General features: G+C 39.1%; 1 protein-coding gene across 3 annotated transcripts; it reads left to right on the top strand.

The window, feature by feature from the left end:
- The first annotated feature begins 140 nt into the window (after nucleotides 1-140).
- LOC100823405 (MADS-box transcription factor 51-like) lies at nucleotides 141-14,381 on the top strand. 3 transcript variants are annotated; one of them, XM_024454947.1, is made up of 5 exons: nucleotides 141-368; nucleotides 4,605-6,375; nucleotides 12,365-12,446; nucleotides 12,811-12,860; nucleotides 12,943-13,199. In XM_024454947.1, exons 2-5 carry the CDS (start codon nucleotides 6,236-6,238, stop codon nucleotides 13,046-13,048), a joined length of 378 nt encoding a protein of 125 aa, XP_024310715.1. In that variant the 5' UTR covers nucleotides 141-368; nucleotides 4,605-6,235; the 3' UTR covers nucleotides 13,049-13,199. The 3 variants fall into 3 exon arrangements, 2 of the variants coding, with proteins under 2 accessions (XP_024310715.1, XP_024310714.1); XM_024454946.1 differs by lacking the exon at nucleotides 141-368 and adding an exon at nucleotides 14,016-14,381 and having other exon boundaries at nucleotides 5,352-6,375; nucleotides 12,943-13,039; XR_002960297.1 differs by lacking the exons at nucleotides 141-368; nucleotides 4,605-6,375 and adding exons at nucleotides 7,437-8,391; nucleotides 14,016-14,381 and having other exon boundaries at nucleotides 12,943-13,039.
- The last annotated feature ends 469 nt before the right edge of the window (nucleotides 14,382-14,850 follow it).

Below are 14,850 nucleotides of genomic sequence, written 5' to 3'. Positions count from 1 at the left end.
GCTCTAGTTCAATAGTTGCGTGCGCGAAGCAAAAAGCTTGGGAGCCAGCCCAGCTCGTCAATGGAGGGACCCCGCGGTCGCGTCAGCGAGCCCCCGTCCCCCGTCCCCGCCCCCCCCCCCCCCCCCCCCCCCCCCGCGTCACTCCCCTGCCCTGGCTTACCACACACGAGAGGAAGAGAGACACGAGGAGGTTGCACGGAGGAGGAGGTTCGGGGTGCCCGTGATGGTGCGGCGCGGTAGGTGCGCTTCTCCAAGCGCCGCGCGGGGCTCTTCAAGAAGGCCTTCGAGCTCGCGATCCTCTGCGACGCCGAGGTCGCGCTGCTCGTCTTCTCCCCCGCCGGCAAGCTCTACGAGTACGCCTCCTCAAGGTGCGTCTCCACCCTTTAATCCTAGTTAATTTCCTCGAATTACTCTTCTGCATATACTCCCAGCAGGTTAGGATCGATTTGCTTCGATCCCAATGTTTAAATCCGGTTCCGCCCGTGTCTTCTCGCAATGGTTGCACTCGGCTGCTCTGCGCGCGCACGCCACCTGCTCGAAACAATCCCCCACAGGCATACGGCATGCCACCTAGCCCCGCACACAGCACACTGCTAGTACCAGTCCAGTACCGTCGCCTTGCCTGAGATGAGCTTGGTTTGGGTGCTGTTTTACTTCCTCGGGGCTTCGTCGTGGTTCCGCGCAGCGCGCTCCGGCTATCTAATGGCGCGGATCCGCGGACTGCTTGTTCTTTCTGGTACTATTCCGCACTGTATCGACTTTTAGGAGACGTCGCTCTTGTCTTGAGAGCGCGCGCCTGTGCGTGGGGCGCGTAGCCCCATGATGATTATAAGTTCATGTCTTTTTGTCATCCCCTTCAGAGTGGGATAGGATATTGATTTGACGGTTCCCTAATCTGAAGCAGAATCAGAAAAGGTTGCATACCGTGCACAAGTGTCTACTGTCGCAGCTTCAATTCAAGTTCCGAGCAGAGAACGATGTGTGCATTTAAATTAGGACATCTCTGGTGGTTGATACTAACTCCGTTTCTAAATATTTGTCGTGGTTTTAGTGCAAATGTTTAAAAAAATTCTTCTTGTTTTAATATGTTTTTTATTGTCTTATATATTTTCTTTTTCGATGGATCGACATGTCATATTCTCTATTTTTTTGGTACCCGTAGTAGTGGTTACTTGTACTACTTACTTGTGATACTCATTCCTTCTTCACATTGGCTAATATATTATTCGTACCCGTGTAGTACCCGTTGTTGAATATGTCCTTAAGGCAATCCCAATGCAGCTGTCTTTTACCACACAATAAATGCTAAGGAACCATACCCCCAATGCATTGTCTCTTAAGACGGTATCTAAAGTAGCAGTTATTTAATAGTTTTGTGAAAAAGAGTTAATGATTTTGTGTTGGTTTGCGTGAATAGACGGTCGCTAGCATAAGAGACGGTTTCATCGTTAAGAAAGTGCCATGTCAGCAAAATGCCTAAGATGACGTGCTGAGAGACAAACATTGTGAGTGGCCTAATACTCCTCCCCAGTTGTGTCTGAAGAAACGCAAGTGGTCAAAAAGTTGCTGTGAGGTTTGGCAGGGACTCCTGACAAGCAGTTACTTAGGCAACTGGTACTAAAATATTTTAATCCGTCACAGGTAAAGCTAGAGATTCATGTGAGACGGTGAAGTCCACAAAGCAAGTACTCCCTCCGTTTGGGTTTATAAAGCCCACGTGGAATTTGATGGCAAACTTTGACCAAAAAATAAATTGCTAATATGAGATTATTGCGGCGCAAAAGATATATTGTTGGATTCGTATTGAAAAACTCTTCTAATGGTATAACTTTTATATACATATACTAAATATAATTTGAATAATTGTTGGCCAAAGTGTGCCAATAGGAGCCTTATAAACCAAAACGGTGGAGGTATTTAAATAACGAGAAATCTATTTTACTTATGATGTGGTACAATAGACTAAGCAGCGGGGTGGAGGGAGGAAAAACATATATAAAGAGGACCACAACAAACAATAAGGAGTGTGAATAGAGCAAGCCAAAGAGAACTCGAGAAAAAGTCTCCACGGGCAGTGCCTCCATAGCCGGAGCTCCCAGCTCCTCCCCTCAACGTCTCCTCCCTTGCCGCTGCCGGTGGTGCCCGTGCGGCATATGGTGGCGGCGGGGCCTTCGTCTCGCGATGTTCATCTCCGGGGCAGCGGATGTTGCGTCGGGAGTTTCTGAGGCGGCTGTGCCGGATCCTATGCCGGAAGAACAAGGTGAATGACTTACCTTAGGAAGAATAATCAAGTGAATGAGCTTGCATGTAAAGACTATAAGTATAGTTGTTGGTAATGGCCGTTAGCTGGTTATGTGGAGATCAACAGTCTCCTTTTTTTGCCACACAACTAATCAGGGGGCCCAACCAGTCAATTATGTTGTCAAAGGTTTCAAATATCACAATTTGGGTTCTCCATTTGTAATTAATCAAATTGTGGTGATGTGGAAATAAATGACAAATTGTGGCACATTGTCATTAACTCCTTATCGTTATGTCTCTAGGTCTCTTGTTTTACAAACACTCACTAGTCAAAAATGAAACATCACAATGGATCTTTTCTTGAACGAATGCATAACCTTTTGGCACACTTGCTATCGTTAAGGTTTATATTTCAATGTAGTCCCTATGACATCTATTTTGCGATATTTGAAACACATTTATATTATAACATATGGTTGATCATACAAATACATATCTTGGCTAGAAACCAAGTGTGCTTAGCAAGGGCAAACTCCTTGAGAAAAATAAATCTTAAAAAAAGATAATTTTGGGACATTTAAAATCCAATGTTTGATAAATTTTTTTATCTAAATCAAGTGTAGGAGATAGAAGCTAATCCTATTTATCTACATCTATGTACCTTACTATGCAACACCCGCGTTAAATGTTGAAAACACCCATGTATCTTAGCAAGAATGTCTATGTGGTCATGACAAATTTGATTACTTTGTCCAGTATATAAATGCAGGTTCAAAACCAACTACTTGAAATGATTAAAAAATATAGCTTTGGCTTAGAATTTAATTTTAATTGTATTTTCTTGTAGGGACATTAAAATAATTGATTTCAAAAATAGTTTAAATGCCGATTGTATGGTTGAGATTGAAAACATCAAACATGTTTGGGTAATTCATATTAGAGATGCCAAACATCAAACATGTTTCTATATTGCTTTTTGAAGCACTCCTAGTTCTTAGAAATATTCCAAGTATATATATGCAGGTTCAAAACCAACTATTTTAAATTTAGAAGTTGATGGATGATAGATCGTTAACCAAGAATCCCACACTTACAATTCTTAGAAATATTTCGAAATACATTGAGACAACTAATTGAGAATTTGCGAAGTGCTCAAATTTGAAGTGACAATAAAGTAATGATATCTGAACACAACATCTCCAATAAACAAAATGTGTGTGTTTTAAAATAGACCAAGTTTATGTTTTTTGAATCCAAGCATTGTTATGTTTGTAATGAGTGGATATAAAAGGATGAGGTCTAAATATTAATTCAAAATTGTGGAATGGATATCAGAAGGTCAAGTTAATTTGGATGAAAATTTGCATAAAAGCAATATGTATCCCAGATCTATCGAATGTCTTAACTTTAAAGGATTTCTTGACTATATCCAAATTTTGTGAAGTTTGTACTCCCTTCGTCCAACAAAAGATGTCTCAAGTTTGTCAAAATTTAGATGTATCTGGACATGACTTAGTGTATAGATGCATTCAAATTTAGTCAAAGTTGAGACATCCTTTGTCGGACGGAGGGAATAATATAATTTCCTTGTACATACAAGGGTTGAAAATAATTTTAAAAAAATCCATACGCTTGGTTATCGAAATACTTCACTACAGTTTGAAGTATTTGTTGAACTTAAGTGTTACAAAACTATACTTGCAAAATAATGTTGTGCACAAATATATTTAAATTCATAACTATTTGTCTCCCGATGTTTCGTATTTATGAATGCAAATAAAACAATTACTAGTGACTAGTGTTGTTCAAAATCACATTCAAACTAGATACAGAGAATGTCTTATTTAAGAAGTTGCAATAATGTGATATGCATATATATTTGTGACGTACATACAAGCACAAGCAAATATCAGATTTTGTAATTATATATGAAGACAACAATGTTAAATACAACATTTATGTAATGACCTGATTGATCACAAGGAAGTGGGCAGGCCTACCAAGCTCGATACTCTAGATCTATCATTAGTAAATAATAAATCCTTTTCAAGGTTGGGGCGACTCTGCCAACATGATTTTTCATGGTACTTGTTAGTATAAGAGGAAGTCGAACTACTTAAATATTACCATGCTAAAAGTAAATTTATTTTAGTTCCTAGTGTGTTGACTTCTTACTCTTTATATTCTTGTATTTATGATTGTATTAAAAAACGTTACGATATTACTTTGTCATAGTATTCAAATCCAAGTTTGTTGATCGATATGGTTAGCATTTGCATAGGGTGGTTTGATTCCATTTTTCACAATTTGATTGTTGGAGCTACTTTTCAATTCTTGAGCTAACATGGTTAAAATATTCACAGGTAATTCAACTTCGGTAAACATTATGAAATCGGAATTGATGCAACGAAAGGATTTTACTGGATGTTTTTTAAATGGTGGAGATGGTGCCTGTGATGACGTATACAAATTATTGTGTCTCATTAAAACTATTATTTATATGATTTTTTTATTTTATATGAATTATTCCTATGTTTTTTTTTGTAAATTTGTTTACCATTTCATATGTTACTTTACAAAAAAATTATAGTTGGCACTGTTGCTAAACTCTGGTCTACTCTGAGAGATATACTTCGAACAGATTTAGGTTATCCCGATATGGTTAACAACATTAGTTTCACCTTTCTTTCTTTCTCTTATATTGACTTGGTAATGCACAAGATTTATAGTTTTATTAATATTCATAAAGTATATTATATGTATTGTTTAGAGGAACTAGACTTGATAGTAAACACATCATGTTGTATCAATGCATATGTTACTTTACAAAAACATGTATAAAGAAAATAAGGTGGAATTGGATTTCTAGAAGTTGATTTAGATGTGTAAATAATCCTTGTATGTTCATTATACATAATTAAAATTAGTTCGTAGAATCTATTATTAGGATTGTTTGGTTGTTCACCATACAATATATTGTATTAAAAGTAGAAGTGTCTGCATTTACACAATATTTTCACTTAAGGCTTTTTAATGGCATCTTATCTTCAAATTTAGTAATATTGTAACATGTTTTGAGTAAGATACCAAGATTTCCATCCCAACTTTATTAAGTCTATGTAAGGTCATTTCTCTAGCCTCCTTGTTTACTTTATGTTCAGTCATGATTTACTTTATCGTAAGATCATCTATATTCCATAGCATTTAGCTTGCACCCAGAACTGTTGAAAATTCTAACGTTCCTATCACCCTGCTACATAATTTATGGTTTCAAAGATGTATATTTTGTTTGGCGGTGTTCCTCTTATATGTACCAACCATCCACAGTGCTACGAGGTATTTATAGAATCGTGTAGATGTAGACCATCATACAACATGCGGTAGAAACACATGCATGCTACAATAAACGCATAGTATTGGAGTTCACTGCAACTTCACATCAAGTTTGAGGTGACAATGGTTAGGAAAGTCCATAATGATTGGTTGCATGTCCTCGGCCATGACTTGTTGCTAGCCCCTATGGTCTTTTGTTTTTTGCATAAGACTTGGGGAGTCTTTTTTTGTTTGAGGAATCAATACTTCGCTCTTCCCTTCTAATTTGCCTTGTGGGACCAATTTCGTAAGGATGTACCATATTTTTGCTTTTTTGTTCATGTAAGATGTGGTACATCCTTACGGAGCTTAAAAGAACCTCCACTCAGAATCATCCCTTGTCTTGTTTGCTTTCATGGTAATCCTTTGCAGAGTTGCATGTCCTTGTCCATTTGCCTTGTTTGCTTTCATTGGTTGTATCCTTCCACTCAGAATCATCCCTTTGTCGAAGCGTGGTCCTTCGAGCAATTATCCTGGTCACTCACCGAGCTTAAAAGAACCTCCCAGCCACATCGCATTGTTCTCGAGTGGTTTTGTCCATGGGAGACTTCACTGTAGATCTCGGGTATCTTCATGGGTTGGCATGGGTGAGACAACCATCGGAGGAGTGTACTCATAGTGCATGTACTTGTCGGGATTGGATTGTATGCAAGAGTACCCAGGGCCACCCTGCCCTCCTTCACTTCATAGACTAAATGACAGAAACATGCATTGGCTTTGGAGACGTCGCATATATATTGGAGTCAGGATATCGAATAAGAGGTACGCAAGAATAGTCAAGGCTCTGTTTTAGCTTCATGGCAATCCTTTGCAGAGTTGTGACATTCCACATTATGTGGAACCACCTCAATTTTGAACATCGACAGATGTGTAGCCTCATGATGCTGGACCTTCTCAAACCATTTAACTACTACCCACAATTTTTCTACCATGTCACCCTCCTAAATTTTACCTCAAACCTCACCGTTGATAGCATGATCATGACGGTGATGATGCTTCCGTCCCACTGTAGTAAGCCTAGGAGTCTTCAATTATTTCACTTTAGTGTCAACTTCGAGGTTTAGTAGTCCCGTGTCTTGTATTTGTGGAAGACCATGCAAGAGACCAGGGAAATTGCAATGAAAACCTTTCTCTTGCATGAGGAAAGGTAATGGAGAGCTACTAGTACCGTTAGTGCCCTTTGTTTCCTTTTTGTATCATCCTTCCTATGCTACTAGCCGGTGTGGTGATCTTTTGTGGTACCTTGAAGCGACATAAGTTGTTTGGACAAAAGATCATTTCTAGTGTGGTGATGATTATTTAGGCTCGCAACATAACCTCAAGCTATCAATAAGTTGGCCACAATGACGAAGCATAGAACCTCCTATGCCCTGGTTAGCTATCCTAATCCTTTCGGTTCCTTCGGGACCTTCTAAGAAATCAAGGTTCCAGAGGGAGTATGGTCGCAATGCTCGTAAGGTTCTGCCGACACCTCCTAAGAAATCAAGGTTCCAAGGGCATAATGCTTGATATATGTTGCTTACAATGGAGGCGTGTGAAGATCCATCAGAGCAAGATCGAAGTGATTGAAGAAATTGATCGAAAGACACCACGAGGCGTGGAGCCCGTTGTTTAACAAGGTTCGGACATAGCATGGATTGACAAACTGATAGCCCTTCCTTGATTCTATGGGTGGTGGTGTGTGGTTGTTCTCAGTTGGTGGGGAAAATTATCTGGTTGAATGAGGCTCTCAACCTGCGCTACCCAAAGCCACCCCCCAAGGCTAGCTACTTAGAGCGGCTATCATCGTTTAGGCGACAGAAGTTGAGGTAGTACCATGTCAATGGTGCCCTAAGATGTTCTAGAAGGCATACGATGGAAGACCACGGCGAAGTAGTACATCAACTAGCACCCTTGAGCCATGACAAACTTGTGCAAGTGCTTCTATATCCATAATGTTGCAGTGAAATACAAGTTGTGGGTGGAAGCCTTCGATATCAAAGGTGCCTCTATTGTATTTATCAATTTATCAAAGAAAATGACTTCCTCTAGCTTGCAACGTGCCCATCATCCTTGAAGAAAAATTGTAAGAGACTCCTGACCTATAATAAATAGGAACTCATGTTCAAGTTCTTGAGGACTTGAATCAAGAGTGGTTCCTATAATAATTGTAAGAGAGACTCCTGACCGATAAAATAGATAGGCTCCCTTCTTTGCAATGATGACAGTGCTTGTGGTCATCATATATCTCGTCCATTTGTCCTTGGGTCTTTTTGCTTCAATGAGATGCATGACAAGGTATGCCTCCCTAGTCCTCCGCCAATCTAAGGAGCAAGGACTAGGCCCTTTACGAGATCGGTGAAAGGCTTACCGAACACTTGATAGTAGGATTCTTTTAGATTGGAGTCCTAATACTTTGGCAAGGAGCGTTCCTTCTTTTATTCCCCCATGGGTTATATTTCATTGTACTCTCTTGGAAATGACTCGTAGGTGGTCCAGCATACCCAAGTGGAGATGACCGACTTTATGATTCTTCTATACATGGCTGGCAACAAGTCTAAGGTCATTTGACTTATCAGTCGACACATGACTTAATATCCACTCAAGCAACATAATCCAAGTGACATGCAAACTCTCGATTGTGAGGCATCACCCCGAATAGACAATGATGTGTTGATGATGCCATGCATACTGTAGTGGGTCTAATTTTGATTGGGCATTACCATTATACGCTAAAATTTGAAGATCTGTGTGAGGGCTTTCCTAGAAACCCGGGCAGAGTGAGGACACCACCACATTGTAAGTACGCTAATCCCTTCTGCCCACACTTTTCCTCCACATGCGTCTTATGCTTGTCGCAATGCTCTGATTTGTTCATGGATGTTATAATGGTATTAATCACCTAGCGTGATTTTTTTTCTACTACAAGGGTTGAGTGGTCATATGTACCAGTTCCAGTTGTAACTACTTCTAAAGGTTCATCAACTCTTGCCATATGGTCTTGGTGGCTTAGATAATCAAAAGCCAATGTTGCCTAAAAGTTATCATTGGATCTTTTCCTATCGATTGTTCTTGTCCCCCCCCCCCCAACCCTACGTTGACCTGACTGGACATGTTGTTCTACATGCACCCACCATCTATAATACATAATGAGTGTCGTTGATTTAGTGCAACTTTAGTACAAAGTTGTACTAAATCAATGACACTTATTATGGATTGAAAGAAGTATATTTATACATCCTCTCAAGGTTAGTTCTGTTGACCAACTCCTACAAAGGCATCTTCCTACCAACATCGTGGACCGTTTGAGGTAACTTGGGCAGATCGAGTCAATAGTGGATGAGTAGTGTATTCCATGCTCCTAGCGACTATCTGACCTAAGGCTTGGACATGATTTCCCGTTGAATGAGGATCTAAGAGAAGGCTTCAGATCCCCGTTGACTGAGGATCTAAGAGAAGGCTTCAGATCCCCTGAGACAAGGCTTCTTACGAAAGAAGGCCAGGCCACAAAAGGCGGGCACCATGTTTTGACATGGCAACAGTTTCGAGAGCCCTGGGAGGGGCTTCTCTTTGAGGAAGGCCTCATAGACCTTGGGAAAGGGCTTCTCCTTGAAGAAAAAGCAAAATAAACCAAAAATGATTTCTATACGAATTCGAGAAATCAAACTTAGAATGGTTTGATATGATCTCAAGATAATATTTATAATAAGATGCTCAGTTGCAAGTATTTCGTGCTCCATATATGACGTTTACCTTGAGTAGTCCAAAGAAAAACAATGAGGGACTCATCGATTCCTAGGATTTTGAAAACCTAGAACTAGAAGAACATAGGAATAGGATAGGAAAAAATGGGTAATGGAGTCCATAGTGGACAGGTAGTGTATGTAGGCTCCTAGCTACTTCCTGACCTTAGGCTTAAACTTGATTTCCCCTTGAATCGAGATCTTAGAAGGCTTCAGGTCTCATGAGACAAGGCTTCTTGCAAAATAAGGCTCCACAAAGTTGGGCACCTTGTTTTGACAAGACAATGAGTTGTTGGGGCCCTAATTGGGGCCTCCCTTTAAGGAGGGCCTCAGAGTCTTTAGGAGAGGGCTTCTCCATGAAGAAGGCCTGTTGAGTCCCTGTGAGAGGACTTCATTTTACCAAGGGAATTGGCACTACACTCATGCATTTTGGGGGTAAATATTGATCCCACAATAACATATTATGTTGCTTTGCAAACTCTTTTCTAAAACTGGCGTGCCAATCTTTGGAACCACCAAAACCTCAAATGGAATTTGAAGAATCTAAGCAAAATTATTGAGATGCTATGTTGTAGCCTCTATATGAAATATTATCATAAATAAAGTTTACTTATTAGATAATAATATTCACTAGCCATATTAAATGCCTTTATTTTTCTCAGTCCACGATAGGAGAAACAAAATAAACCAAAATGGACCAAGAAATCAAACTTAGAATGGTTATGATATGATCTCAACGTAATATCTTATAATAAGATGCTCGTTCGCAAGTATTTTGTGCTCCATATATGACGTTTACCTTGAGTAGTCCAAAGAAAAACATTGGGGGACTCTTCAATTCCTAGGATTTTGAAAACCTAGAACTAGAAGAACATAGGAATAGGATAGGAATGAATGGGCAATGGAGTCCATAGTGGACACTGACAGCTAGTGTTTGTAGGCTCCTAGCTACTAGGTGACCTTAAGCTCGGACTTGAATTCCCTTTGAACCAAGATCTAAGAGATGGCTTCGAATCTCTTGAGACACGACTTCTTGCAAACAAAGGCTCGGACACAAAGGCAGGTACCATGTTTTGACAAGGGAAAGAGCTGTCGGGGCCCTCCCCTAGGAGGGGCTTCTGTTTGAGGAGGGCCCCAGCGTCTTTGGGATAGGGCTTCTTCATGAAGGCTTTTGAATCCTTGCGAGGGTATTTATTTTACCAAGGAAATTAACACTCTCATGCATTTTTGGGGTTATTTATTGATCCCACAACAACATATTATGTTGCTTTGCGAACTCCTTTCGAGAACTGGCGTGCTAATCTTTCAAACCACCAAAACCGGAAATGCAAATTGAAGAATCTACCCAAAATTGTTGAGATGTTATGTTGTTGCCTCTAGTATGAAATATTGTCATCAATACACGTTAATTATTAGATAATAAGATTCAGAAGCCATATTAAAAGTCATTCTTCCTTAGTCCACACTAGGAGAAATGAAATAAACCAAAAATCACTTTTATACGAATTTAAGAATCAAACTTAAAATGGTTTTGATATTATCTCAAGACAATATCTTATAATAAGATGCTCATTGAAAAGTATTTCTTCCTCCATATATGATGTTTACCTTGAGTAGTGTAAAGGAAAACATTGAGGGACCCTTAAAAGATGGAAATAGGGGAGGAATGAATGTGCGAAACATTAGATTATAAATGCAGGAATTTATAGATTTGGTGTTTAGTTCACAGTAATAGGAAAAACACAAGGATCCTAATAAAGAAAATCCAATTGAAGTCTAAAGTACTAACAAAACTGAACTTGCAATGTTGTTTTTCCTACCTTGCACAAAGTGCAAAGTAAAGTGGGGCATATGAACAACTCTGCCTATATAATGGAGATTTTGCCTACTTGTCCATATATAACCCATTTATTGATTTACGGGCTAGCTAGCTTGCAAGTATCAGAAATTTGGCTTGATTTTATGGGATACACTATCTCTTGCATTATATTTCCGGTTGACATAATCGATGCCCTGCCAAGAAAGTGTGTTACCATGCTCACAAGGCTAAAAATAACAAAATTTGTGGACTAAATCTTAACAATACGAAAAGTTATATGCTTGTAGAAAGCTATACCATTAGGCTTGTGTTTCCATGCTCTAGAAAACTGGTATCATGGTAAGATATCTATCTGTATATGCTCTCTAAAATTGTTATCATCTCGAGATTCAGTTTATTCAAATTCTGGAGCACAGGTCCAACAACCCCTCCACTAATCTATGATGGTGCTTCCAATATATCAACACATTTAAGAAAACTTAAACAAACACTTCTTTGAAAAGCTTGTTTTGAAATATTTAAATATTCATTTCTACTTGTACTTAACAAGGCTTTATAGAGAAATCTATTCCTTTTGATAAATCATTTCTCCCTCTTGGCTATGTTTCTAATATCCTTATCCATATTATAGGTGGGTTTTCCTACTAAGAAATATTTCGATCTACCTCCTATGGAGGTTCTTTTGCAGGGAACAACATAAAAAGTATCTTAGTTTCCATAGTTACGAATTCAAAATATCACTTTCCAACCTAGAATCTTTATCCTGCTAAAAAGGGACAAGATAATCTTTGTGTTTTATTTTGAAAGCATTTTTTTCTTGACAGCGCGGTGTCATTTTCAAGTCCACTAGCATAAGTGGAAGGCAACATAAGTAGGCTAAGGAAAATGGTTATTGATATGTCAAGTCTAATACAAACTTTTTACTTTGGGTTTTTTTTTATATAATAATAGTTGCCCAAAGCAGCCAGTTTCAGAAAGAGAAAAAGACAGTGTGATAAAACAGAGTAGATGTTCTTCGTGCATACATAGATAATATTTTGAACATTTATACAGGTCTTCAACAAATTACTGGAGAAAAAATATGAGCTACTGTTTAATTTTCCCTATTATTAAGAATTTTTTGGAAACTGCCGCAACAAAGTATTGAACTTGAAATTCAGAATTTTCGAAATGTTAATTTAAGCTAATGTCCATTTCATTTTATTTTCAGCATCGAAGGCACATATGACCGTTATCAGCAATTTGCAGGAGCTGTAAGGAACAAATATCGAGGAGGCGCAAGTACCAGCAATGTAAAACAATCAAGAATACTTTTCTCAGTGCATCCCTTACAGCCTGTGTAGTTATGGAACCTGTAGCTGACAAGTTTTGATCTTGTTGCAATCCTGCATTGCCACGAAAACTCACTATGCATGGTGTAGTGTTTGTAATCAACTATTCTTTCTGTAAAAAGAAAATCAAGTATCTGTAGCCAATGCAGCTAAATGGAAGCAATGCTGCTAAAATTCTTAAAGTAGCTACCAATTTATCTGACCAAACCATCATTTTTTCTAAGACTAGGTAGTTATTGCCCATTTTGTATCCAAGATGGCAATATTGGGTGATTTCAACTATATTCGTATATCTCATTGATAAGATACTTTGGTTCTGAACCAGAATGAAGATCCTTCAGATATACAGTCAAGGCTTAGGGAGATTACTGCCTGGTAGCCCTTGCAACTTTTTACAATGTCTTACAGTGTCATTTCCTGTGTACAATCCTAAGCTGGTTATTGTACAAATCCACAGGTCTCTTCACAATAATACTGATGAGGCAGATGCCAGTAATCTAGAGAAACTGGAGAAACTACTGACAGATGCTTTGAGAATCACAGAATCTAAGAAGGTACTTTAGTGGCTCCGTTGTCACTTGTAGTGTACTTCATATGGATGAAAATCCAGCTTCTGAGTCAAGTTGTATTGTTGTTCCTTGAATAAATGGCTGTAGTTTTTCTGCCATCTTTTCGCCTGTTTAAGCTAAGTTCCTGTTCCTTGAATAAATGGCTGTATTGTTGTTCCTTGAATAAACGACTAAAATATTTAGGGATTTGGGGTAACTAAGTTAGCATGTCACAGCCTTAGAATTATCTTAGTTTTTAGCTGTCTCAAACTGGACGCTCAACTAGACATAATTAATTCCTGCTCGTTAGCGAAAAGTTTGCCTTTCCTCCTCCTGAGCAGATGTTGCTATTACCCACTGATATGCGTTTTTCATTTGACTACCTAGTCTTAAGCTGACTGAGGAAAATCATTCAACAGAATACCCATCTTGAGACAATGAGCCTGAATGTATGTATGTCTGTTACTACATCTATGATAAAGTCAACAAGAATGAACTCAATGGGTCAGTCAGTTCTCTATGCATGTGGCTGCTTTGATAGTTTCAGAATAATTCACGATGAGTTAAATGTTACTCTCTCCGTCCCATATTCTTGTCGTGTTTTAGTACAAATTTGAACTAAAACAGCGACAAGAATTATGGGACAGAGGGAGTAATATATTTTATAAATTCAGCATAGACCAAAAGTTTGTATATGTATAGAAGACAAGCATATGCATCGAGAAACCTAACCACAGTGCTGAAAATGGTGGACCTTCCAACAAAGCCTTGCGAGAACTGTCCTGTGATGACAAGATAGCAGATATAGCATATCATCTGGCTAGACTGGCTACATCAGAATTAAGCTTTTTCAGATGTTACTTTGAATGTTTGTGGCAAGTGTACTCCATTGCCCTTTGTCTGAGAATTGTGTTGCTTATTCCATAGCACTATTAAGACAAAATTTCATGTTAATTATGGTTTCTGCTTTTTCGGGGTGCAGACTTTGGCGAAACAAAATAGCAACAGGAGTGCAACCGGTGAGAACTCCAATGGACCTACTGGAGAGGGAGGAAACACTTAAGAAGAGCTCAGGTGACATGTCCTGTGCAAGCATTCGGCACATGATTAAAACCAATTCGCTCTGCCACACATACACTCCCCCCTAATCCTCTATTATTGGGAAGGAGATAGTGTAGGCCGCTGCTTATAAGATGTAAGGGAGGAGGTGCAACCTCAATGAAAACGTAAGGGTGTCACATGTCCGTGCACCGTGCTAACGGAGACATGTTTTACCTATGACTCTGTGTGCTGCTCTGCTAATCTATCTATGTATGCTTGTTCCTGGAGGAACTGTCGTTTCATGTTATCTGCCTGTGTCCATGCTCATCTCTTGTGATATACTCCGTATATGCAACTGAACGAAAATGTTTCCCAAACTTGAAATGTCAGTGTGAACTCGAAGTTACCAGGTTTGACATAGAGATGTCAGCTATGAACTCTTTATTACCAGGTTTGTGATTTCATAGTACTTCCTCCGATCCATAACAACTGTCGTTGATTCAGTACAACTTTAGTACAATTTTGTACTAAATCAGCGACACTTATCATGGATCGGAGGGAGTATTTGCGTATCAATAATCATAGCCTCGCTGGATGCTGGGATATGGTTATTTTCCTTGCTGTTTACGGATTTGGCAGGCTTTGTATTATGCCTGTTGATTTTTTGTTTTTTTGACCGGAGACTATGCCTGTTGATTTCTTCCCAAGTGTGAAGATGTCATGTATGGCAGCTTATTTAGTCATTCATAGAGCCTATACTAGTGAGTCTCCAGACC

Source organism: Brachypodium distachyon, chromosome 4 (genome assembly GCF_000005505.3).
Source record: "Brachypodium distachyon strain Bd21 chromosome 4, Brachypodium_distachyon_v3.0, whole genome shotgun sequence".
NCBI classification, from domain to species: domain Eukaryota; kingdom Viridiplantae; phylum Streptophyta; class Magnoliopsida; order Poales; family Poaceae; genus Brachypodium; species Brachypodium distachyon.
This window is presented reverse-complemented; position numbering and strand designations above follow the sequence as displayed.

Coding starts and splice junctions, on each gene's coding strand:
- LOC100823405 (XM_024454946.1), top strand. CDS start 6,236: ATGTACTTGTCGGGATTGGATTGTATGCAAGAGTACCCAGGGCCACCC. Junction 12,861..12,942: donor CTTAGGGAGATTACTGCCTG/GTAGCCCTTGCA, acceptor ACAAATCCACAG/GTCTCTTCACAATAATACTG. Junction 13,040..14,015: donor GAATCACAGAATCTAAGAAG/GTACTTTAGTGG, acceptor TTCGGGGTGCAG/ACTTTGGCGAAACAAAATAG.